The sequence below is a fragment of the Musca domestica genome, unplaced genomic scaffold, assembly GCF_030504385.1.
Source record: "Musca domestica strain aabys unplaced genomic scaffold, Musca_domestica.polishedcontigs.V.1.1 12, whole genome shotgun sequence".
NCBI classification, from domain to species: domain Eukaryota; kingdom Metazoa; phylum Arthropoda; class Insecta; order Diptera; family Muscidae; genus Musca; species Musca domestica.
Window position 1 is genome coordinate 11,796,772 of NW_026712155.1, and position 24,791 is coordinate 11,821,562.

General features: G+C 36.5%; 1 protein-coding gene across 1 annotated transcript; it reads left to right on the forward strand.

Annotated features, from left to right (window-relative positions):
* The first annotated feature begins 2,303 nt into the window (after positions 1–2,303).
* LOC101888056 (inhibitor of nuclear factor kappa-B kinase subunit beta) lies at positions 2,304–24,131 on the forward strand. Its single transcript, XM_005178230.4, has 6 exons — positions 2,304–2,705; positions 12,504–12,907; positions 12,967–14,004; positions 16,486–16,658; positions 16,719–17,156; positions 20,037–24,131. The coding sequence occupies exons 1-6, from the start codon at positions 2,597–2,599 to the stop codon at positions 20,077–20,079; spliced, it is 2,205 nt and encodes a 734-aa protein (XP_005178287.2). The 5' UTR covers positions 2,304–2,596; the 3' UTR covers positions 20,080–24,131.
* The last annotated feature ends 660 nt before the right edge of the window (positions 24,132–24,791 follow it).

A 24,791-nucleotide genomic window follows, 5' to 3' on the forward strand; every position in this document is an offset into this window, starting at 1 on the left:
CGTTACTAAATGGCTACATTGATGTGTCAAAAATAACATTATTTGATTTTCCATCCCTAGCTAGTGATGACACTAGAACAGAGTGAGAGAGATGGCGAGTGCTAAACACAACAGGTTATGGAAATAGGGATGCCAACCTATTGGTTGTTGGTAATATTGTTATTTCTTCAATTTTGAAAGTATTCTTCATGGTAGAATTAAGAAAGTAAAGTCATGCAATCATATGTTTATAATCTTTTTTTACATTTTTTATTTGACAACATCTCATTGTAAGAAATTATATTTCCAAAACCTTTTTATACGCACAATTCTGAGAAGCATTTTCAAAATGCTTATTGCAAAGTACGCATAAATAAAAACTTCAGTTTTTGTGGCGAAATAAACCTTCAGAGATATATAGAACATGACTTTGAAAAGAAATGTTGATTGTTTTTTTTTGACATTACGAGCCAAATAGGTACCCCAATATATTTGCAATTTTTCCAAAGTAAGCCTACCTTGTCTTCATTGTACCATGGTTCTCTATGTGTATAATTGGAAAGATAAAATTAGCGAACATGGCAATGCTTTTATATCCAAGTCCAGATTGGTATATTAACTGTCATGTGAAAAGTTTGAATAAAAAAATAGTATCAGTCGGTTTTGCCGACAGATGTATACTCCCAGCCTTGAGTTATGAGTATTCAAACTGTTGACCCATTATGGGGGAGGTTCCGAAATAGTTGGCCAATATTGACCATTTCGTATCTGACCTAAGACTGATATAACTATTACAATTATTGGAAAATGTGTAAATATATGTGAGGTGCCAGATATAGCGAAACGAAGTATTCCATTTGCATGCTTCATATAATACAAATAAAAATATTAGTATGTGCAAAATTTGAAGGAGATCGAACATTTATAACCGATTTTATGTGAAATCACAAATTCCAATCATGGTAGAAGAATATAGGTAGACGCGTCGACACAGCTGCTGGGACAATGAACTGTCAAACAAAATTTTTTAAATTTGTAAAAATTGTTGAAAAACGCGTATTATAATAGCCTCCGAATGACGTAGTATAAGAAAACATATAAAAATCTACTTATATTTAAAAAAACGTTTAAAATTTTTTGACATATCAGTTGTCCCAAGCGTTGATGCATCTACCTGTATTCTTCTGCCATAATTCCAATACATTACATATTCATATTAGATTTCTGGTTAAGAGAAATATTTAGACATAGCAAGTTGTAAAGAATGTTTCGCAAGTTATGACACATAAAGGTATTGGAATTAGGACCCTTTGTGGGATCTTCACAACATATCTTGCGTTAGCAAATATATTTGGATGCTTATTCGCTTTTTTTGAGCGTTTTGTTTTTGAACCCTATGTAAGGGAGGTACCAGAAGAAATGGTCCGATCTGCACCATCTTTATAACAGATCTTGTGTTGAGATGTACCAAGATTGAATGAAATCGTATATTAATTACGAGTTTTATGAACTTCATGTACATAAAAATTTTTGACCCTTAGCGGGGAGGTACTAGTAGGAGTGGGCCGATATATTCCATCTTCACACCCGACCTTGCGTTAAAAAAAATATTGTTATGTGTGCAATTTGAAGAGAACCGGATGCTTATTTCGGATTTTATGATCGTTTTGGTTATTCATAACTCTGACCCTTTGTGCGGGAGGTACTAAAAGGAATGGTTCGATCTTTACCATCTTTATAACAGATATTGTGTTGATGGAAATATTACGATGTACCAAGTTTGAATGGAATCGGGTATTCAATACGCGTTTTATGAACTTTATGGATATTCAAAAGTTGACCCTTTGTGGGGCAGGCACCCGAAGTATTGAACCGATATTGTCCATATCCGAACTCGATCTAAGTTTGTATGTACCAAGTTTGGATCAAATCCGATATTCGTTTTGGCCGCATCAAATGATATACATATATATAAAGATAAATGGAATATAGTCTGACATTTTGCTTATCGCCTAGATAATAGGAATGAAATTCCTTCTCCTATAATATTGAACACTTAACGTTTACGGGCCAAGATAAATTGAAAATAATAGATTATTTATTTATGTCATACTCCATACGTAAATATTTTAGATATAATTTAAAAAAGCGTTGCCAATTTCGATTTAGCAAGTTAGACAACTTCTATTGTTTTGCAGTGAGCCCTACCTTGGAATTAACAAAATGAACCCAAGAAACCAGATAAACTAATGAATGAATATGAACTGCAGTAACTAGATCCAATCGTTCCTTTTACAGAATATTTCCCCTGCAATTGTTCATTTGTGCACAAAAGCATTCACTTGTTGTTGTGTTGTTGCTCTGTGCGTATGGCTACTTTTATTGCGGATGCAAAATTGATCCCGGTTTCCAGAGTGCGCCGTGATATAACTGCCGTGTATGAAGTGTGAATAATAATAATAATGCTGGGCAAAATATTGTCTATGTGCTAAAGGAAAGCAATCTCTATTCGGATAACATATACAGAAGTGAAGTGCCGAAAATATATTAACAAAGAAAAATAAAAAAACCACAAAAGGCGAAGTAATAAAAAATCACCAAAAACAAAACAAAAAAAATGCAAGCACTTGGATCATACAACGATTGGGAACTGGTACGGGCACTTGGTGCGGGGGGATTTGGTGAGGTACACCTGTGGCGACATCGTATAACAAACCAGGAAGTGGGTAAGTCGGATATATAGCCTCAAGAAGTTATATTACTTTATTTTTGAGTTTTTTACTACTTCAAGGCTGATCCTAAACGCTAAACAAAATGGGAAATAAACTTTATCAGTTTATTGGCAAGTCTTCATAGCAAAAAGTTTGTTTGAAAACTGCCTTAGCTAAACAAGCAAGCAGCGCACATAGAACGTTGAGAGGTTGGGCGTGATTCATTTACAATATTAAATTCCAAGAATTGCATTGCGCCGTACATAAAATATTGTTATATTCCGTTTATTGCTGCTGTTATATATTTTTTAATTTGGTTTTCCATTGTGCAGTGGTAGGTTGTGTCTAGGTTTTGTTTTTTGTTGCAAACCCCTTGGGGGTGAGATTTTTATCTATGAACCTATTTTTAAAGCCTCACATCTCACTGTGGTTCTGGGTATTGTGGCTTTCTGTATTTGCTTGTAGCATAAAGGAGGAGACGCCATAGGTCCATAGTAACATTGAAAGATCTTTATGGAATTGCAGTCTATGTCGATTGGCGTAGGTGGGATTTTGGGACGCATAACAGATCGTTTTGAGATTTATGGACCCAACAAAGTATAAATATTCTTGATTAGCGTAAAATTCTAAGACGATTTAGCTTTGTCCGTCCGTCCGCTTGTCCGTTTGTTGTAATCACGCTAAAGTGAATAAAGATAGGAAGCTAAAATTTTGCACCGATCTATCTTTTGTCTGCAGTCAGGGCACGTTCGACGATGGGCTATATCTGTTCACGATATCGTATAGCCCCCATATAACTGTACCCCTCGATATTGGGTATTTTGATGATTCTAGCTACATTTTTCAATGAAACTGTCTGAAATTTTACACAAGAAGTTCTTCGTATCTATTTTACCCCCTGAAGGAGAATTTTCTATATACGTCTACGGTTTCGTATAGCCCCCATAGCCACTGTAACTCCCGATATTGGGTATTTTGACGATTTTAGCTACATTTTTCAATGGAATAGTCTAAAAATACTCACAGCCCCCAATAGTGGATATTTTGATGATTTTAGTCACATTTTTTCAATGGAATTGTCTGAAATTCTACACATGGATTTTTTCGAAACTACTTTATTCCCTGAAAGAGAATGTTCTATATACTACCAGGATTTTCCATAGCCCCCATATATCTGTACCTCCCGATATTTGTAATGGGTACTACAATCTATGACGGCAAATTGTCTATGCATGTCCACGTCTTTGTATAGCCCCCATACAACGGTACCTCCCTTTATTCGGTATTTTGATGATATTAGCTACATTTTTCCCTGGAATTATTTCGAATTTCGTATTTGAGGTTCGGAATCGTTACTACAGCCAATGACACAAAATTATATATCCAGCACCATGACTTCGTATTGCACCCATATAAAGCTTTTGATTTGGGCGGTGTTTTTCGATGGATTATTTTTTTTTTGAAAATTTTAAGCTCCTGCCAAATGGTGGAGGGTGTAAAAAGTTCGACCTGGCCGAATTTAGCTGTTTTTATTTATTTGTTTCTAATCTATGATGAGACATTTTTTGATTAATCGTTATTTTGAGGTTTGAAGCTAATCTGACCTTGTAATGGCTGACGTGAGATATCCTGAGGAGTTTTTTTTTCCAAAATCAATAGTCTAATAGTATTTTCGATGCCCCTTCCGAAAATTGACAATTGGTATCCCTGACCATTGACCAATTTCACCTTGTAATGTCCATATTAAATCTAAGTCTGGCCACTGCGTTTTCCTAATTGGTTTTCATTCCCAAAATCCTTGAAGCATTTTTGATGCCCTTTCCATAAATGGCCGCCACAAAGTTGTATTCCAGACAACTGTTCTGCAGAGAGACCAAACCAATTTCAATTTGGAATGATCAATCAAAAAAATCCATTAAACATACGCTTACGTCTGTTTACTCGGAATTTTTCTGTTTGTTTTCCTTCTGTCTGAAACTTCGATGATATAAAAATAACAAAGTGTGCCCTCCATTTTTCTAAGAAATCTCAAGTTTTTTTTTTTTTCAAAATTAAATTTATTTCAATGATAAAGAAACGTATATTTGTGCGTGATATGATCGAAATATTGCAGTCTTGGCGATAATGTTATTGCGTACACCTATCCAGCTAATTATCATGGCAGCATGGCCCAATGTTATCGTGCATGGAAAAATTTGTCTATAGAATATGTCCAACAACTTATATTAGCTAAAATCTATCCTTAAGCCCTTCTCCTCAATTCAGTAAATAATTGAAATCTTTATTAAATCTAGAATTTTACACTTATAAAATTTACCAACCAATAGATATGCAAATCCCATTCCTCCCCTCTAAAATTAAAGCGAGTCAAGAACACTGACAAGCTATAGACAGGGGCACAAAATTATGACTTTTACTCTCACTCTTCAAAAAAAAAAAAAAAAAAAAGAGCACGAACACGGTATATTCCGCATGAAGAAATCTAAAATCAAAAGAAAATACTCGTGCCAACTATTATAGATCATAAAACTATGGCTCATCAGCCGAACAATAAGCAATAATAAATAAAAATGGACAATGTAACAATAAATTTTGCTGCAGGTGTTCGAAACACGCAAATTTCCCAGTTACGTAGGTAGTTCGAAGCTCCTTTTGAACGCGATATTAAACCGAGATATTAGAAAAAATCCTGTGACACAGTAATTGGGTATTTCGAGATGGGCTAAAAATCGTAAAGTAGTATCAGTCGGTTTTGCCGACAGATGTAGACCTCCAGCCTTAAGTTGTGATTATTCAAACTGTTGACACTTTATGGGGGAGGTTTCGAATCAGTTGCCCAATATTGACCAATTCGTATTTGACCTAAGACTGATATAAATATTACAACATGCCAGATATGTGCCAATTTTTGGAAAATGTGGCAATGTGTGTGAGGTTGCAGATATAGCGGAACGAAGTATTCCAGCATTATTCACCGGAATTGTTTCAAAGTGGGTGTTTGGAGTTCGTAATGACTTCTACAGCCTATGACAGAAATGTGTGTCTGTGTAGGTACACGTCTTCGTAGAGCCCCAATATTATGGTACCTCCCTATATTCGGAATTTTGATGATTTTGGCTACATTATTCATCGAATTTTTTTTTATTCAAATTTCGCATTTGAATATTGTAATGGTTTATGACAAAAGTTGATTATACAGGTAAACGTCGTAGTATGGACCCTAATATTACGGCTATAATCGGTATTTTTAAGATTATAACCGAATTTTTAGCGGATTTTATTTTTAATTGCCAAAATCGTTCCAAATGGTGGAGGGTATTCAAAGATCGACCCGGCCGAACTTCTTACAGCTTTTTTACTTGTTTTTATTAATGTCTCATGTTTATGTAGATGTGTTGAGATATTGGTCACTACGCAAATTCATAGAGATTCATGGTATGATAGTAGAAGGGAGTAATTTGGTTAAGAAATATACAGCTTAGGCTTGAGAATTCAGACATTTAGTTTTTGCAGAGCACGCAAAACCCTCCATTTTGTCAAGCAGTTCTTATAATTTAATAGCCTCAGGACTAAAGTCAATCCTAATAATTTTTGCCAATATCCCATAGTGAGATCATTATCAATATGGTACTTCATTGCACTTTCTGGTACACAGCTATACTCTAATACATTGTTGGCCGACATCCGACTTTTTTTTTAATCCGAATGCTTTTTCTTTGCTTTCATGATTCATCTTAACTATATAATTCTTATCACTTTTACACACACACACAAACATGCATGCATACACCAAAACGTTACCCGGTCTTTCGCCGTATCATTTTTCAATTTAGACAAATCATATTTAAATAATGCTAATTTAATTGCCATGTGGTTAAGTATATATTATATTCTATTCATGTTAGAAACTGGAAAAATCGGATATTTTGTGGGAAAATGGAATTCCCTTTTGAGTTTTATCAAAGATCATGTCGGACACGTCGCAGCACACAAACGGTTTTTTTTTATTCAAAAAGACACGCAACATCTCAAAAAATCAACAGAAGCTAAAAATAACCCCAAACTGTCGCTATCAGTTTGGCCGTGGGCCAATGTATTTGAGGAAAAATACAAGAGGGAAGGGGAACACCACATAGCCGGAACTTCGGAAGCAAGTGCATTGCTTGCTTTTTTTTGGGAGAGAGAATTTGAAAGATGTTTTAATTTGCGATTGTTATCTATGCGGCGTCTATATTTGACACTAGTTAAAGGTAAATACGATGATAAAAGTTGGGTTGGGAAGGCGGGAGGGGGGTCATTCCTAGACATTAATTCTGTGTTTTTGAAATATTGAGATGTATCAAGTCTAAATGGAATCTGATGTTATTTTCTCGTTTTATTAGCTTCATGGATACTCAAATTGTTGACCCTTTGTATGGGAGGTACGAGAAGGAGTGGACCGATATATCCCATTTGAATTTGAATGACAATCAGACGCTTTCATCCGATTTTATATTTTTTTATAATTATTCAAAATTTTGACCCTTTGTGAGGGAGGTACTGATGGAGTGCACCGATATAGTCCACTTTCGCACTTGGCCTAGCACTGATGCAGATATTAGAATTCGCAGAGTTGGAGGAAAATCGGATTATCCATTCTCTTTGTGTGCAGTAAATTATTTTCTTTAAAAAAGGTTGACATTTTGTGGGGGGCCAGAAGGAGTGGAGCGATATTGCACTTCCAAGTTTGGATCAAATCGAATACTCGGAGTTGTCGTGCGCACCAGCCAGACAGATGGACGGACGTACGGACATCGCTAGATCGACTCCAAATGTCCTGAAACGGAGTTGGTCCAAAGAGACCGAGACTCTAAAGCCGTAATTTCGATGAGGCATCGACTCCAAAATGTCCTGAAACGGAAAGAAAGAGACCTAGACTCTAAAGCCGTAATTTCGATGAGGCCGTATTTTGGCCGTATCAAATGATATACACCCTCTCTAGCCATATGCCTGAGGGTATAAAAATCACTCGGTGGATTTATGACAGCTTTTGAAAAAGTCACTGGAATTCTGCGAAAAGCAAAGACTGACATACGTCAAAGACTAATTAAGATTCTTTGGAAATTTGCTGGAGCAGATCGATTATGCGATTGGAGACAAGTTGTGCTCATTTGTTTCAATCGAGGAAGTAAGCGATTCAACACAAGAACTCATGAAGAAAGATGAAATTGTAATAACAAATGATAGTGGTTCTACTGTTTCTGTGGAGCCAAAGACAATCTAAGATAAATCTTGAACAGAGGCAAAAAAGTTGTCCGACAAATATCATTCTATGTGGAGTATTTTACGACCAATTCGGTCCACGTGCAGTTGCATGGTGTAAGAAATCTCCGATCAAAATTACCATAAGTTAAAGCGAGAAGATAACTTGTGGAGGAGCTGTAGCAGCTTTTGAAAAAGTCACTGGAATTCTGCGACAAGCAATGGTCGACATATTTTTAAGAGGAAATAAAATTCCTCGGAAATTGCTGGAGCAGATCGATTATGCGATTGGAGACCAGTTGTGCTCATTAGTTTCATTCGAGGATATAATCGACTCTACACAAGAACTCATGAAGAAATTTGATGTATAGGCCAACTTTGAAAGAAAAGCTGAAATTGGAATAACCAATGATGGTGGTTGCTGGCGACTTGATTGTGGCTGCTAAAGGATACTGGATAACAAAAAAAGAAGAAGAAGACCATGTCGATGATTCTGCAAAATTGGATTGGTCTTTTCCCTTCGATTCGAATAATGCGGAACAATGCGTCGAAGAAGCGGCAGAGGATGAGAGTAGTAGCATAATGAAGAAGTTTGGGAGAACCCACCACTCTATGGAGGGAGGGTATATTAACTTTGTCATTCCGTCTGTAACTCCTCGAAATATTTATAATAGACCCTACAAAGTATATATATGTAAATTCGTAATGGGTACTACAGCCTATGACAAAAATGTTCGTATGCTAGTCCACGTTTTCGTATAGACCCCATATAACGGTAGCTCCGATATTCGGTATTTTGATGATTTCGCCAACATTGTTGATCGGAATCGTTTCAAATTTCGTATTGGGAGATCTTAATGGTTACTACAACCTATGGCAAAAGAATTCGTGTGCAGGTCCACGTCTTCGTATAGCCCCCCCCCAAATAACGGTAACACCCGACATTTGGTATTTTCATGATTTTAGCGAAATTTTTTATCGGAATTATTTTAAATTTCGTATTTGAAGTTCGTAATGGGTACTACAGCCTATGACAAAAAATTTCGTAAGCAAGTCCACGTCTTCGTATATCCTCCATATAACGGTACCTCCCAATATTCGATATTTTCATGATTTTAGCGAAATTATTTACCAGTAACATTTCAAATTACGTATTTGAAGTTCGTAATGGGCACTACAGCATATGAAAAAAAATTTCGTAAGCAGGTTCAAATACCCCTCTCCAGTCATAGGATGTTGGTTTATGTTTGTGTAGCATTTATGATGGCCTTCAAATATCTGAATTAACAAACAAAATTTCTTAGAATTCTTATCGATTTTAGCGATTAAACTTTTATGATTTTTTCCGTATGTATTTCAAGTGTTTATTTAAAAAATAAAAATAATAATAACAACAAATTGTATTTTACTTTGTTGCTCTGTAACCAGATATTGTCTGAGTTGAATAGACCAGACCGCATTCTTCATTTAGGAATAAATTGTTTTTTTTTTCTTTTTTTTCTGTTCTTGTTGTTGATGTTAAAAACTCTTTAACCACAAAGTGCGATTTCTTTATTTTCAAAACGCTATAAATAGGACACAAACTGTTCTCAGCTTTATCCAATTTTGACATGGAATGGAACACTCGCAGCTCAGAACTATGTATAAATTGAAAAAAAAACTCAAATAAAGTCTTCATGCCAGGAAACATAAAAGAATTTATGTCACAATGGGACATCGTAAAAGGGGCATCTTTAATTATAAAGGGTGAGATGAAAAAACTGCAACCAACTTCAGACTAAGCCACTCGTCCGACAGCTGTTAAAATGATTCCAATAACAGCTCATTATATTGTTTACAAGCGTACAAAAGCATTTTGGTGAGAATTTTCCAGAAAAAAATTATTCGGGATGGATTTCAAGCGCGATGGTTTGATTTCTTTATATTTGGCTAGAAAACCACAAGTGGCTATCGTTAGAGCACTCCAGCATTTAAATGTGAATATATCATTTGTGTCTCGTACCATTGCTCGTTACAGTGCCGTGATACTGGTAGCGTAGCCCGACATCAAGGAAGTGGACAGAAGAAAACAGCAACATCAGCAGAAATGAAGGATGTTGGAGGCCTTTGAAAAATATTGTTTAAAAAATCCACGCCTTGAAGGATGTTGGAGGCCTTTGAAAAATATTGTTTAAAAAATCCACGCCTTGAAGGATGTTGGAGGCCTTTGAAAAATATTGTTTAAAAAATCCACGCCTTGAAGGATGTTGGAGGCCTTTGAAAAATATTGTTTAAAAAATCCACGCCTTGAAGGATGTTGGAGGCCTTTGAAAAATATTGTTTAAAAAATCCACGCCTTGAAGGATGTTGGAGGCCTTTGAAAAATATTGTTTAAAAAATCCACGCCTTGAAGGATGTTGGAGGCCTTTGAAAAATATTGTTTAAAAAATCCACGCCTTGAAGGATGTTGGAGGCCTTTGAAAAATATTGTTTAAAAAATCCACGCCTTGAAGGATGTTGGAGGCCTTTTAAAAATATTGTTTAAAAAATCCACGCCTTGAAGGATGTTGGAGGCCTTTTAAAAATATTGTTTAAAAAATCCACGCCTTGAAGGATGTTGGAGGCCTTTTAAAAATATTGTTTAAAAAATCCACGCCTTGAAGGATGTTGGAGGCCTTTTAAAAATATTGTTTAAAAAATCCACGCCTTGAAGGATGTTGGAGGCCTTTTAAAAATATTGTTTAAAAAATCCACGCCTTGAAGGATGTTGGAGGCCTTTGAAAAATATTGTTTAAAAAATCCACGCCTTGAAGGATGTTGGAGGCCTTTGAAAAATATTGTTTAAAAAATCCACGCCTTGAAGGATGTTGGAGGCCTTTGAAAAATATTGTTTAAAAAATCCACGCCTTGAAGGATGTTGGAGGCCTTTGAAAAATATTGTTTAAAAAATCCACGCCTTGAAGGATGTTGGAGGCCTTTGAAAAATATTGTTTAAAAAATCCACGCCTTGAAGGATGTTGGAGGCCTTTGAAAAATATTGTTTAAAAAAACCACGCCTTGAAGGATGTTGGAGGCCTTTGAAAAATATTGTTTAAAAAATCCACGCCTTGAAGGATGTTGGAGGCCTTTGAAAAATATTGTTCAAAAAATCCACGCCTTGAAGGAAGGCCTTTGAAAAATATTGTTTAAAAAATCCACGCCTTGAAGGAGGATGTTGGAGGCCTTTGAAAAATATTGTTTAAAAAATCCACGCCTTGAAGGATGTTGGAGGCCTTTGAAAAATATTGTTTAAAAAATCCACGCCTTGAAGGATGTTGGAGGCCTTTGAAAAATATTGTTTAAAAAATCCACGCCTTGAAGGATGTTGGAGGCCTTTGAAAAATATTGTTTAAAAAATCCACGCCTTGAAGGATGTTGGAGGCCTTTGAAAAATATTGTTTAAAAAATCCACGCCTTGAAGGATGTTGGAGGCCTTTGAAAAATATTGTTTAAAAAATCCACGCCTTGAAGGATGTTGGAGGCCTTTGAAAAATATTGTTTAAAAAATCCACGCCTTGAAGGATGTTGGAGGCCTTTGAAAAATATTGTTTAAAAAATCCACGCCTTGAAGGATGTTGGAGGCCTTTGAAAAATATTGTTTAAAAAATCCACGCCTTGAAGGATGTTGGAGGCCTTTGAAAAATATTGTTTAAAAAATCCACGCCTTGAAGGATGTTGGAGGCCTTTGAAAAATATTGTTTAAAAAATCCACGCCTTGAAGGATGTTGGAGGCCTTTGAAAAATATTGTTTAAAAAATCCACGCCTTGAAGGATGTTGGAGGCCTTTGAAAAATATTGTTTAAAAAATCCACGCCTTGAAGGATGTTGGAGGCCTTTGAAAAATATTGTTTAAAAAATCCACGCCTTGAAGGATGTTGGAGGCCTTTGAAAAATATTGTTTAAAAAATCCACGCCTTGAAGGATGTTGGAGGCCTTTGAAAAATATTGTTTAAAAAATCCACGCCTTGAAGGATGTTGGAGGCCTTTGAAAAATATTGTTTAAAAAGTCCACGCCTTGAAGGATGTTGGAGGCCTTTGAAAAATATTGTTTAAAAAATCCACGCCTTGAAGGATGTTGGAGGCCTTTGAAAAATATTGTTTAAAAAATCCACGCCTTGAAGGATGTTGGAGGCCTTTGAAAAATATTGTTTAAAAAATCCACGCCTTGAAGGATGTTGGAGGCCTTTGAAAAATATTGTTTAAAAAATCCACGCCTTGAAGGATGTTGGAGGCCTTTGAAAAATATTGTTTAAAAAATCCACGCCTTGAAGGATGTTGGAGGCCTTTGAAAAATATTGTTTAAAAAAATCTACGGCCCTTGCAGCCCTAATAAGCCTGTCCTCATCACTGAGCAAAAAAATTGGGTCTCCTTAAGAGAACCAATTTCTTTTGAATGGCTCATAACTTGTGTTTATGTGCTTGTGTTCGTACTTATATTTAAGAACAACAATGAGATCTTTGTGGTATTGTTTATATTTTCCTCACATTTTGTTTTGCTTTACTTGTTTGTTGTTCTATTTTAATGTCCCTGTCCCTGTCCCTCTTTCTTTGCAGCCACAAAACATTTAAAATTCAACAATAACTTGAGGTCCGATGAAATTGGCATAATCAGAAACCGTTGGATTCAAGAATACAATTGGATGCAAATGCTGCAGACCCCCTACATTGTGGGAGCCATCGAATTGCAAGATAATGGTTTTTTACAATACCTTCAGTCGTATCACCACATGAGGGTTCTGCCCGTCATCGTCATGGAGTATTGTAACGGCGGCGATTTGCGCGCTCGCCTGTCAGACATCAAACATTTGAATGGTTTGCATGAAAAGGAGATTCGTGACATTTTGTTAGCCCTGCGACATGCTGTGGCGTATTTGCACGATGAATGCAACATTGAACATCGCGACATAAAACCCGAAAACATTGTTATCCATCGCACTGATAATCAACGTATTTACAAGGTAAGTGGTGCCACATCTGAAATTGAATTTGAATATAGAATTCTGCCTCTTGTTTTTAGCTTACCGATTTTGGTTATGCCCGAGAAATTCCCGACGCAACCATAGCCCAAAGTGTGGTGGGCACAAGGCACTATGTGGCGCCCGAAGTGATTGAGCCGGGCAATTACACCAAGACTGTGGATTATTGGTCTGTTGGCGTCCTAACGTTTGAGTTAATGTGTGGTCTTCGCCCATTTATACCCCATCGGGAGTTTAAAGTTATTCTGACGCAGATCTTGGAGAAACCCGCCAACTGCATTGCCATAACCCAGGATGTGACAAACGAAGACAAATTTCAGTTCAAAGATGAATTGTTTGCCGAAAACCATTGTTCACCCATATTCAAGGCAATAATGGAACGGTGGCTTAAAATGGCATTAGATGGTAACTACAAGACCCGGGGCCACCAAGATGGCCAATTGCGTTTCTACACCCTCCTGGATTGCATTCTCTCTTCGAAAATAATCACTGTATTCTCTCTTAGTTCATATGAATTTTACTATTTCGATGCCCGAACATTTTCAAACAATAGTGATTTTTTCGATCAGCTTTCTGTGGCCACGGGAATTGCCAAAGAGCACACCTTCTTCACTCTACCGACATCACATCCCAAAAGATCATTATGCCACATAGCGGCGCCCATTGATTTCTATGTTGACGACTGGTCTGACACTGGCAATCCTGAAAATCCCCGTGCCATGTTGTACGTAACGGATGTTGCGAAAGGACAATGCGACTATAATGCTCATCGCGATAAAATGAATTCGAGTACAACTTCCAGAGCCATATTTGAATATTTAAGTATCGATAGGCAAAAATTTGATGAACTTCCCACTTGGTTGTTGGAGCAATTCGAAAGATATGTCCATTATTTGTTGCAAAACGAACAACGTTATTTGGAGGCCTATGTACGTGGTCTGTATGAATTTATAATCTCCGTGGAAGATGAGGAGTTTCGTATTGAGGAGAACATCCAACGAATTCATGAGAAGAGACTCCTACTAAGTGGGCGCATAGATCAATTTGCATATACAGCTAAAGTTTGGGCCAGTCTACAGGTGAGGAAAACTGTCAAGAGAGATTTTTATACTCTTAGCCATATGGCTAGAGAGGAAGGGAATATATAATTTGATACGGCCAAAATGAGCCTCATCGAAATAACGATTTTAGATACTAGTTCTCTTTGGACCAAATCCGTTTCAGGACATTTGGAGTCGATCTAGCGATGTCCGTCCGTTCGTCTGCCTGGCTGGCTAGTGCGCACGGCAACTCTCGATGGGAGTATCCGATTTTATCCGAAATTAGTACCTCGTAATATTATTGTCAAACATAGATCGAGTTCAAACATCGGGCCACTCCTTCTGGTACCTCTCCCACAACATGTCATCATTTTCAAGGAAAATAATTTACTGCACAGGCAGAGAAAGGATTTCCTGATTTTGTACCAACTTTGCAAATCCTAATATTTGCATTACTGCTAGATCAGGTGCGAAAATGGCCAATATCGGTTAACTCCATCAAGTACTTCCTCCACAAAGGGTCAACCTTTTGAATAATTATAACTCGTATAAAATGTAATATAAGAGTCCGGTTGTCTTCAAAGTACACACATAACAATATTTTTATTAACCAAGGTCTGGTGTGAAGATGAATATATCGCTCCACTCCTTCTAGTACCTCCCCCACGAAGGGCCAACATGTTGAATAACGATGTAGCTCAAAATACACGAAATTTACGTCCGATTCCATTCAGACTTGGCATATCTCATTTTTCCCATCAACGCAAGATTTGTTATAAAGATGGTAGAGATCGGACCATTCCTTCTGGAACCTCCCCCCACAAAGGGTCAAAGGTTTGAATAACTAAAACCGTCCCTTCGAATTACATACATCACAATATTTTTATTAACTCAAGGTCTGGTGTGAAAATGGGACATATCGGCCAACTCCTTCTGGTGCCTCCCACACAAAGGTTCACAATTTAGAATATCTATGAAGGTCATAAAACACGAAATTAACATCCGATTCCATTCAGACTTGCCACATTTCGATATTTCCATAAACACCAGATGTGTTAAAAATATGGTAGAGATCGGGCCATTCCTTCTTGTACCTCCACCACAGATGGTTCGAGATTTTGAACAAACTGAACGCTCAAGAAAGCGAGATAAGTATCCAACTCTCTTTAAATTTCACACCTCCAAATGTTTTTGCTAAAGCAAGATTTGTTGTGAAGATGATATATATCTGCCAATCCCTTCGGGTAACTCACCCAAAAAGGGTCACAATTTCAAATACTTACAGGATGAGATAAAAAAACTGCATCAAATTTTAAAATAAGTTTAGATTTGTTCGAATTGGTCACCTGTGCCACGAATTATGGTCTTCAAACGGCCAATGAAACCGTCACACGCTGCCCGAATTTTGGTCTGCGGTATTTTGGCCCATTTCCGGTGAAGCGCTTGCTTGAAGTGATCGACACTTTGGTATTTTTTAGTGCCAACCTTGCTTTCCACAATACTCCAGACACAATAGTCCAACGAATTGGTATCCGAAGATTTTGGTGGCCATTGTGCGCTGGAAATGAAGCGAGGAACCTCATTTTGTAACCATTCTTGAGTGGCACGTGCTGAGTGCGATGGTGCCGAGTTCTGTTGGAATGGCCAAGGTATGCGGTGAAAACGTTTTCGTGCCCAAGGCTTTAATAGACCCTCCAGAATATTTTCGCGATAATGTTCGGCATTTATTCTGATGCCACGGTCGATTAATACGAGCGGAGAGCGACCATCGGCTGTTATGGCGGCCAAAACCATCACCAAGGTCGGCGCTTGAGTTCTGGTGGTCAACCGAAGGTGCAAATTTTCAGCTGACCTCTTTGCCAAGTAAACACGATCATTTTGTTTGTTTACAAACTGCTGGACAACGAATGTTTTCTCATCGGAGAAAACCAAATTCGGTAAAGCGAAGCAACTCTTTAGCTCTTTTGAGTCTATTTTCTTTCTGTTGCGGTGTAACTTCTTGCAATATTTTTCAATATTTACCACTGCGACGCGGGTTTCGCTCAAGTCGCTTCTTGACTTTTCGAACCATTTCTGCTGATGTTGCTGTTTTCTTCCGTCCACTTCCTTGACGTCGGGCTACGCTGCCAGTATCACATTTAAATGCTGGAGTGCTCTGATGCGATTTGGCCAACTGCTTTGGAATCTTCCCCATAAAGGGTCAACAGTTTGTATAATCATAACTCAAGGCTGGGGGTATACATCTGTCGGCAAAAAACCGACTGATACTATTTTACTTGATTTAGACGTTTTCATGCAAACGAAGAATTTTGTATGATGTTATAAAAGGCGCTGGTGGATATGTGTGGGAATTATTTTCCAAAGCGCCGCTGAGGTGTGTGAAACTTATCATACTTTCAAAGGCCTCTCGGGATTTTGGAAACCATTATACACACAGAAGATCTTCTACAGCCATTCTTTTTACCCATACTTCCATAGCAAATCGATATAAAAATTAACAACCTGTTACTCATATTTCAGAAATCCCAAAACCACGTTGAAGAGGCCCAGGCGTTGTGGGAGAAATGTGACATCGTTAAAAATCAAGTGATTACTAAAATCATGAGATATCACAAGTCGATACTGCAGCATTGTAAAGCACTTGCCAACGAGGAAATACTCAAAAAACTGCCCAATGAAGATATCTATCAGCTGTATGTATGCGCACACCTAAATCTGTTGTCATTCGTATTATATATCTTCCATCATTACAGCAAATCGTTTCGTCAATTCGTCTCCTCCGATGCCACAAAATCTCAGCGTATGTATGAATGCATTGCATCTGTCGATAGATGGGCATTACAAATGTCGAATTTTCCCAGCAGCAAATTAGCCAGCATACACAATGAAATTATGGGCCATTGTAATATGCATGTCAAAATTGTATCAGAATTGATCCAAACCGAACAATATTTAAACAAATTGGAAAAGGAATTGCAATGTGCTACGGAAAAAATGTTGTCGCCTCTACAAGATGAGGAAATTGTTTCGGAAATGGGTGCCATGTGTATTGACGGTAATTCGTCTCTAACGGCATCGACTTCGGCTCCAATGTCTCATAGCAGTATGGTAGATTTATCATTATTGTTGAATGGTCATTGCCAGGAGAATGGCGAAGAAGTCACATCACTTATTGAACGAGTCAATATTTTGTAAGTATTTTTTTTTGAAAATTTTGTTGCTTTCAGCAACTTTTTTTAAGATGTCGTTTAGGAAATCTTTCCATCTTTCCTCGGAAGATTAAGGTTTTTGGCGATAGGAGAGATGGAGAAACAGAGGTAAAGATTTATAGAGAGAAGTGTAGTTAGTTGGCTGGTCTACTTAGCCAGGCTTTTAGCAAATTTGTTGATGATAATGCCATATTCGACTGAGAAGAATGATTACATTTCTATTTTCCACCTGCAAAATAGCCTAGGTTAGGTTAGAGGATGTGCAGTTGCTTAGCAACCGCTCCACTTGGAGACTAGTTGGTCCATTGCGATCATCCTGATAGAGTGAAAGAAAATAAATGAAGAGGGAGAGAGAAAGATTATGTTAGAGAAGATGTATCCACGAATAATTTATTGTGTTGTCTATAGCCATTTTAGTCTTCTAGCTAGCTGAAGAATTGTTGACGGCTCAGTATTGGAGAGTGAAGACAGATCATGCAGAGTTTGCTTATCCGTGAGTCTCAGCCTGGCTCTAAAATAAGTTGGACAGTGACAGAGTCCGTGTTACGCAGTTCCTATCTATTCCTCGTCCAGTCATGGCCCTTATATTATAGTGACCTGTGATTAAGCCTACTACAAGTTGTAGGTCAGATTTCGCCATGGAAATGAGCGATAGAGATCTTTTGGAGATCACCGGACATTTTTTTTTGGAAGCAATACAGTTTCTTGCATTTTGCCAGTTATGCTGAAATTTTCCAGAATAGTGTTTGTGTATTATCTGGAAGCAATGACACAAGCCCTCAATCTCTAGAACCGTTGACTCAGAGCCACTTCTTGCCAATTCATCTGTAGCTACATTGTTAGAGATGCTACTATGACCAGGAACCCAGCAAAGCTTAATAAAGGAATTCACTTTTTCCAGAGTAATCCTGCACTCCACAGGACTACCATAGATTTGATAGTGGATGAATTTAGCGCTTTATATACTCATCGGCATATATACTCACCGGTCCATTTAGTTCAACTGTTCAATTCATCAGCAATTCTACGGCTTTCCTGGCAGCAGAGATTTCTGCCTGGAATACGCTACAGTCTTTATTGAGTTTGAATGAATTCCGAATATGCACCCGTTCCAATATCCATCTTAAAACCATCGGTATAAATAGCTATACCTTTGAAAGTTGGTAGAAGTGATTGAAGGCAGCTTGTTTTTCTTCACGAGATTACGTGTCAGATGGCCGTAGATGCGCTGTCTCTAAACGCCATCTGCTTCGATGAGAGATTTTTGGAAGAAGCCGATATAATGGGACATCATTCAGTAGGTTATTGGTTGTTTAACAGTGTCCCCAATCCGTCATCGACTAATATGTAATGTTGAAACAATTGGATACGCCGGGAGTTGAGTACCTGACAAAAAGTTCTTAGTCTGTCGCTAGCCACATTGTTTCAGAAGTCTGGAGAATGGACCGGGTAGTCCAGCCAGGCAAGAATGCCAGCAAAGACAAATCATACAGGACAATATCGCTTTTTCTCGCCAGTAGCTAAGAATCTCGAGGAAGCTATCCAGTTGTCAGGTCGAGGATTAAACCAGAACAAGCCATGTCACAGAACAGTGTTGGGAGCCCCTCACCTATCAAAGGCAATTGCTACAGTCAACCACGTCACACAGTTTTTGAGGATGTATAGACAGATCTACTGGTCGAGGAAATATAGTACCGACCAGGAACTACCCCAAGATCCTAGGGGTCACATTCGAAAGCATTTTTTAGGCGTCAAATTCGATAGCATAGCTGCGACAAACTGAAAAGTAGGTCCTCAAGGCACTAGCCGGCAGCCCCTGGGGGGAGGGGGGTTTACAATTGTTTCAAACCGTATCTGTGTCTTGGCGGTTTTTCTATAGCACGAGCCAACATCTCAACATGAGATAGATTGCTCCTCCAAACAATTATTAAATTCCCAAAAATAAGACCTTGTTGCCTTCTTATTAGGCGATAGGTCGGTCTGTTGTCAGCTATGCGGGGCCCCAGTGTGGTCTGCGAATATATGTGCTACGCAATGGAAGAATAACGCGGCCGGACCAAATGCTGCCATGAAATCAGCGACAGAGTACCCCATCATGACACCAGTGGGCTATCTACATGAGTACGCAAAGATCCTACGCAAAGATCCTTCACGTTTTGAATAACCGATATTGGGTTAAAGATTTTTGATAAACAAAACGCTCAAAGAGAGCGAAATAAGCATTCAACTCTCTCCCAATTTTACACATCCAAATGTATTTGCTAAAGCAAATGCTGTTGTAAACACCAGCCAACACCTTCTGGTGGGCGAGGGCCCACAAAGGGTTACAATTTCCAATAATTATTTCTGTCATAACTTGCGAAACAATTCGGCGATTGTTTACAACTTGTTGTATCTAAATATTTCTCTTAACCAGAAATCTGATATGAATATGTAATTTATCGGAATTTATGATTTTGCATAAAATTGAACATAAATGTTCGATTTCCTTCAAATTTCGCACATACCAATATTTTTTATCTGTACTAGATGAAGTATAAAAATGGAATACTTGGGTTCGCTATATATGTTACCTCGCGCATATTTCCACATTTTCCAAAAATGTGGATATATCTCACATAAAGTATAGGAAGTTGTCGATGTAGCCCAAGTTTGCCACATTGTAATATATATCAGTCTTAGGTCAGATACGAAATGGTCAATATTGGTCAGCTGCTTCGGAACACCTCCCCCCTAAAAGGGTCAACAGTTTGAATAATCATAACTCAATGCCTGGGGGGTATACATCTGTCGGCAAAACGGACGACTGATACTATTTTAGTAGTTAATTAAAAATTTAATATTAATTTTTTTTCTTTACAGAACTGAACTGATGAATGCGTTGACGCCGAATGTACAGAAATAGAATGCATTTACTTTTTTTGAATATTTTATTATTTTTTTATTTTTTGTTAATTCTACAAACCAAAGATAATGTTGCTTTTTTAAATGGAATTTGTTGATCAAATCCAGGGTAGATATGAAAACTGAATTATGTTGTTCAGAGTATCAAAACGTATATCTCGTATTCTCATGTCATAAAAAAAACACTGGGGACCTGTTTCTTTAATCTGCCGCGAACAGAAAACACCATTTTTAATGTTTTTTCCAAAATTGATTGATTGATGGAACCAAAATTCTTTGCAAACAGACCCTAGGTTTTTTAAGGCTTGTATACACACACTGTTAGAATCATATGTAAAGCTGAATATTTTACATTTATGTTAGGCATTTTTATAACATACTTTAAGGCGCTTTAAACAATTTGTTATCGAAAAAGAAATGCACATTATATATTTTAGCATATATTAATTTATTCATATTATAATATTGTAATATAACTATAATATATGTATATTATATAGCATTGTACAATATATATTTTATAATGTATAGCGCCTCTTTAGAGTCTGCTATAAGAGTGTTTATTCTCTAATGCGAAAAAAAAATTACTTTACATATGACACTAACATGTTGTGAAAACTGATTTTTAATTACAATTTAAGTTGACAATGTCCATTTTCTTATTTCTAGTCTTATTGTTTTTTGTTTAAATTCGTTTCTATTAATACGTTACATAGTCATTTCTCACATAATCCATGTAAAATATATGTATTATTATTTTTTTTTTATTTTTTTATGTAAAACTAGTTTTAACCTTGATGTAGTATAAGATTTTATTATTCGTTTTGTAAATTGAAAGAAAGTTACAGAGAATAGTTTATGTATTTGAATATTTTTTGTTTTGAAATAATTTTGCATGCAAAAGACCATGACAAATTGTATAATGGAAGGAAAATATGTATAACATACTGTGAAATGTGAAATAATGTATTTTCCACCCATCCATGCAAGAGTAACAAAGAGTGGTGGCCCGTTCTATTGTAAAGTTCGAAATGATTAACTAAAAGGAAAATTATAACAAATCCCAGATCTTTTTTGGAGGAAAACGTTTCAAAGATTAAATCTTTAAAAAATCCACGACGTTGGGCCTTTTAGGAGTCCAGAAAAAAATCTTTAAAAAATCCACGCCGTTGGGCCTTTTAGGAGTCTAGAAAAAATCTTTAAAACATCCACGTCCTTGAGCCTTTTAGGAGTCTAGAAAAAAAACTTTAAAATGGCTTTTGGGTCTTTAAAAAAATCTTTAAAAAATACTACGACAACGGCTCAGATGCTCTAGAAAAAAATCTTTAAAAAATCCACGCCTATTGGTCTTTTAGAAGTCTAAAAATACATCTTTAAAAAGTCCATCCCTCTTTAAAAGTCCACCCCTTTGGGCCTTTGATGAGTCTAGAAGAAATCTTTAAATAATCCATGCCTATTGGCCATCCTCTTTGGTTTGAGGAGTCTAGAAAAAATCTTTAAAAAATCCATGACTATTGGCCTTTTAGAAGTCTAGAAAATTTTTTTCAAAAATCCACGCCTATTGGCCTTTTGGAAGTCTAGAAAAAATCTTTAAAAAATCCATGCCTATTGGCCTTTTAGAAGCCAAAAAAAATCTGTAAAAAGTCCATCCCCTTTGGTTTGAGGAGTCTAGAAAAAATCTTTAAAAAATCCATGCCTATTGGCCTTTTAGGAGTCTAGAAAAAAATCTTTAAAAAATCCATTCCTATTGGCCTTTTGGAAGTCTCGAAAAAAAATCTGTAAAAGTCCATCCCCTTTGGTTTGAGGAGTCTAGAAAAAATCGTTAAAAAATACACGCCTATTGGCCTTTTAGAAGTCTAAAAAAATCTTTAAAAAGTTCATCCCCTTTGGGTCTTTAAAAAATTCAAGCCTTTGGGCCGTTAAGGAGTCTAGAAATTTTTTTAAAAAAATACTACGACAACGGCTCAGATGGTCTAGAAAAAAATCTTTACAAAATCCACGCCTATTGGTCTTTTAGAAGTCTAAAAATACATCTTTAAAAAGTCCATCCCTCTTTAAAAGTCCACCCCTTTGGGCCTTTGATGAGTCTAGAAGAAATCTTTAAATAATCCATGCCTATTGGCCATCCCCTTTGGTTTGAGGAGTCAAGAAAAAATCTTTAAAAATCCATGCCTATTGGCCTTTTAGAAGTCTAGAAAAAAATCTTTAAAAAATTCACGGCTGTGGGCCTTTTAGGAGTCTAGAAAAAATCTTTAAAAAATCCATGCCATTGGCCTTTTAGAAGTCTAGAAAAAAATCTTTAAAAAATTCACGGCTTTGGGCCTTTTAGGAGTCTAGAAAAAATCTTTAAAAAATCCATGACTATTGGCCTTTTGGAAGTCTAGAAAAAAAATCTGTAAAAAGTCCATCCCCTTTGGTTTGAGGAGTCTAGAAAAAATCTTTAAAAAATCCATGCCTATTGGTTTGAGGAGTCTAGAAAAAAATCTTTAAAAAATCCATGCCTATTGGCCTTTTGGAAGTCTAGAAAAAAAATCTGTAAAAAGTCCATCCCCTTTGGTTTGAGGAGTCTAGAAAAAATCTTTAAAAAATCCATGGCTATTGGCCTTTTAGAAGCCTAGAAAAAAAAAATCTTTAAAAAATCCATTCCTATTGGCCTTTTGGAAGTCTAGAAAAAAAATCTTTAAAAAATCCATTCCTATTGGCCTTTTAGAAGTCTAAAAAAATCTGTAAAAAGTCCATCCCCTTTGGTTTGAGGAGTCTAGAAAAAATCTTTAAAAAATACACGCCTATTGTCCTTTTAGAAGTCTAAAAAAATCTTTAAAAAGTTCATCCCCTTTGGGTCTTTAAAAAATTCACGCCTTTGGGCCGTTAAGGAGTCTAGATTTTTTTTTAAAAAAATACTACGACAACGGCTCAGATGGTCTAGGAAAAAATCTTTAAAAAATACACGCCTATTGGCCTTTTAGAAGTCTAAAAAAATCTTTAAAAAGTTCATCCCCTTTGGGTCTTTAAAAAATTCACGCCTTTGGGCCGTTAAGGAGTCTAGAATTTTTTTTAAAAAAATACTACGACAACGGCTCAAATGGTCTAGAAAAAAATCTTTAAAAAATCCACGCCTATGGCTTAGGTGGTCTTTAAAAAATTCTTTAAAAAGTCCAAGCCTATGGCTTAGGTGGTCTTTAAAAAATTCTTTAAAAAGTCCACGCCTATGGCTCAAATGCTCCTCAAAAAAAAGTCTTACAAAATCCACTTCCCTGGCTCAGATGGTACTTGAAAAAAAAATCTTTAAAAAATCCATGCCTATGGCTTAGGTGGTCCTTAAAAATTCTTTTAAAAAGTCCACGCTTGGTCCTTTAAAAAAAGTCTTAAATATCCACATCCATGGCTCAGTTGGTCCTTGAAAAAAATTCTTTGCAAAGTCTACGCCTATGACTCAGATGGCTCTTGAATTTTTTTTTAATGAATCCACGCCTACAGCTCAAATGGTCCTTGAAAAAATTGTTTAAAAAATCCACGCCTATGGCTCAGATGGTCCCTGAAAAAATTTGTTAAAAAAGTTACGACCTTGGGCCAGATGGTCCTTGAAAAAAAATCTTTAAAAGTCCACGCCTATGACTCAGGTGGTCCTTGAAAAAATTGTTTAAAAAATCCACGCCTATGGCTTAGATGGTCCTTAAAAAAAATTGTTAAAAAAGTTACGACCCTGGGCCAGATGGTCCTTGAAAAAAATCTTTAAAAAGTCCACGCCTATGACTCAGGTGGTTCTTGAAAAAAATTCTTTAAAAAGTCTACGCCTATGACTCAGATGGCCCTTGATTTTTTTAATAAATCCACGCCTATGCCTTAGATGGTCCTTGCAAAAAATTCTTTAAAAAGTCCAAGCCTATGACTCAGGTGGTCCTTGAAAAAAATTCTTTAAAACGTCTATGCCTATGACTAAGATGGCCCTTGAAAATTGTTTTAATAATCCACGTCTATGGCTTAGCTGTTCCTTGAAAAATATCTTTAAAAAATCCAAGCATATGGCTCATAAGGTCCTTGCAATTTTTTTTTGTCTTTAAGCCATCTATCAAAAATGGATTGTTTATCCCCTAGTGGTGGACCATCGTTGATAAACAAACAACCAGTCTTTTAACTTCTGTCTTTGATTTTCCTTCCGATATTATTTTTATTTTATTATGGAACAATTCTCCGGGGTGCAAAGTTTTGCTTGTTTTTGTGTATCTGCACCTTTAAGGGGTTTTCGTAGGCATGGAATTTCCCTCGCCCCTATTAAAACAAGCCACCGGAAAATTTGCCCAATCTCAAACATTACAATTTCATTCGAATTTTACAAAAAATAGAAATAACAGCCTTTAAACAAATATTGAATAAAACAAAAGATTTCATAGATAATTTTTAACTATTTTACAAAAAAGTTTATGATTGTATTTTTGTGATAGGGTGTGCCTTAAGTTTTATTCATATTCGTATTGAAATATATATGTACAAAATATACTTACATACATACATATGTACAAATAAAATGTTGTAATAAAAAAAAAAACAAATAAAAATCGAAAAAAAAACTTTCAAAAAGACAAAAAAAAAAATTATTTTCTGTTTCTTTTTTTCGCTTTTCTTTTTGTGCCCAGCTTGCAATGTCATTGGCATAGAATTTCCAACACTCAGCAAAAAAAATAAATTTATTTATATACAGACTTGGTGGGCCAG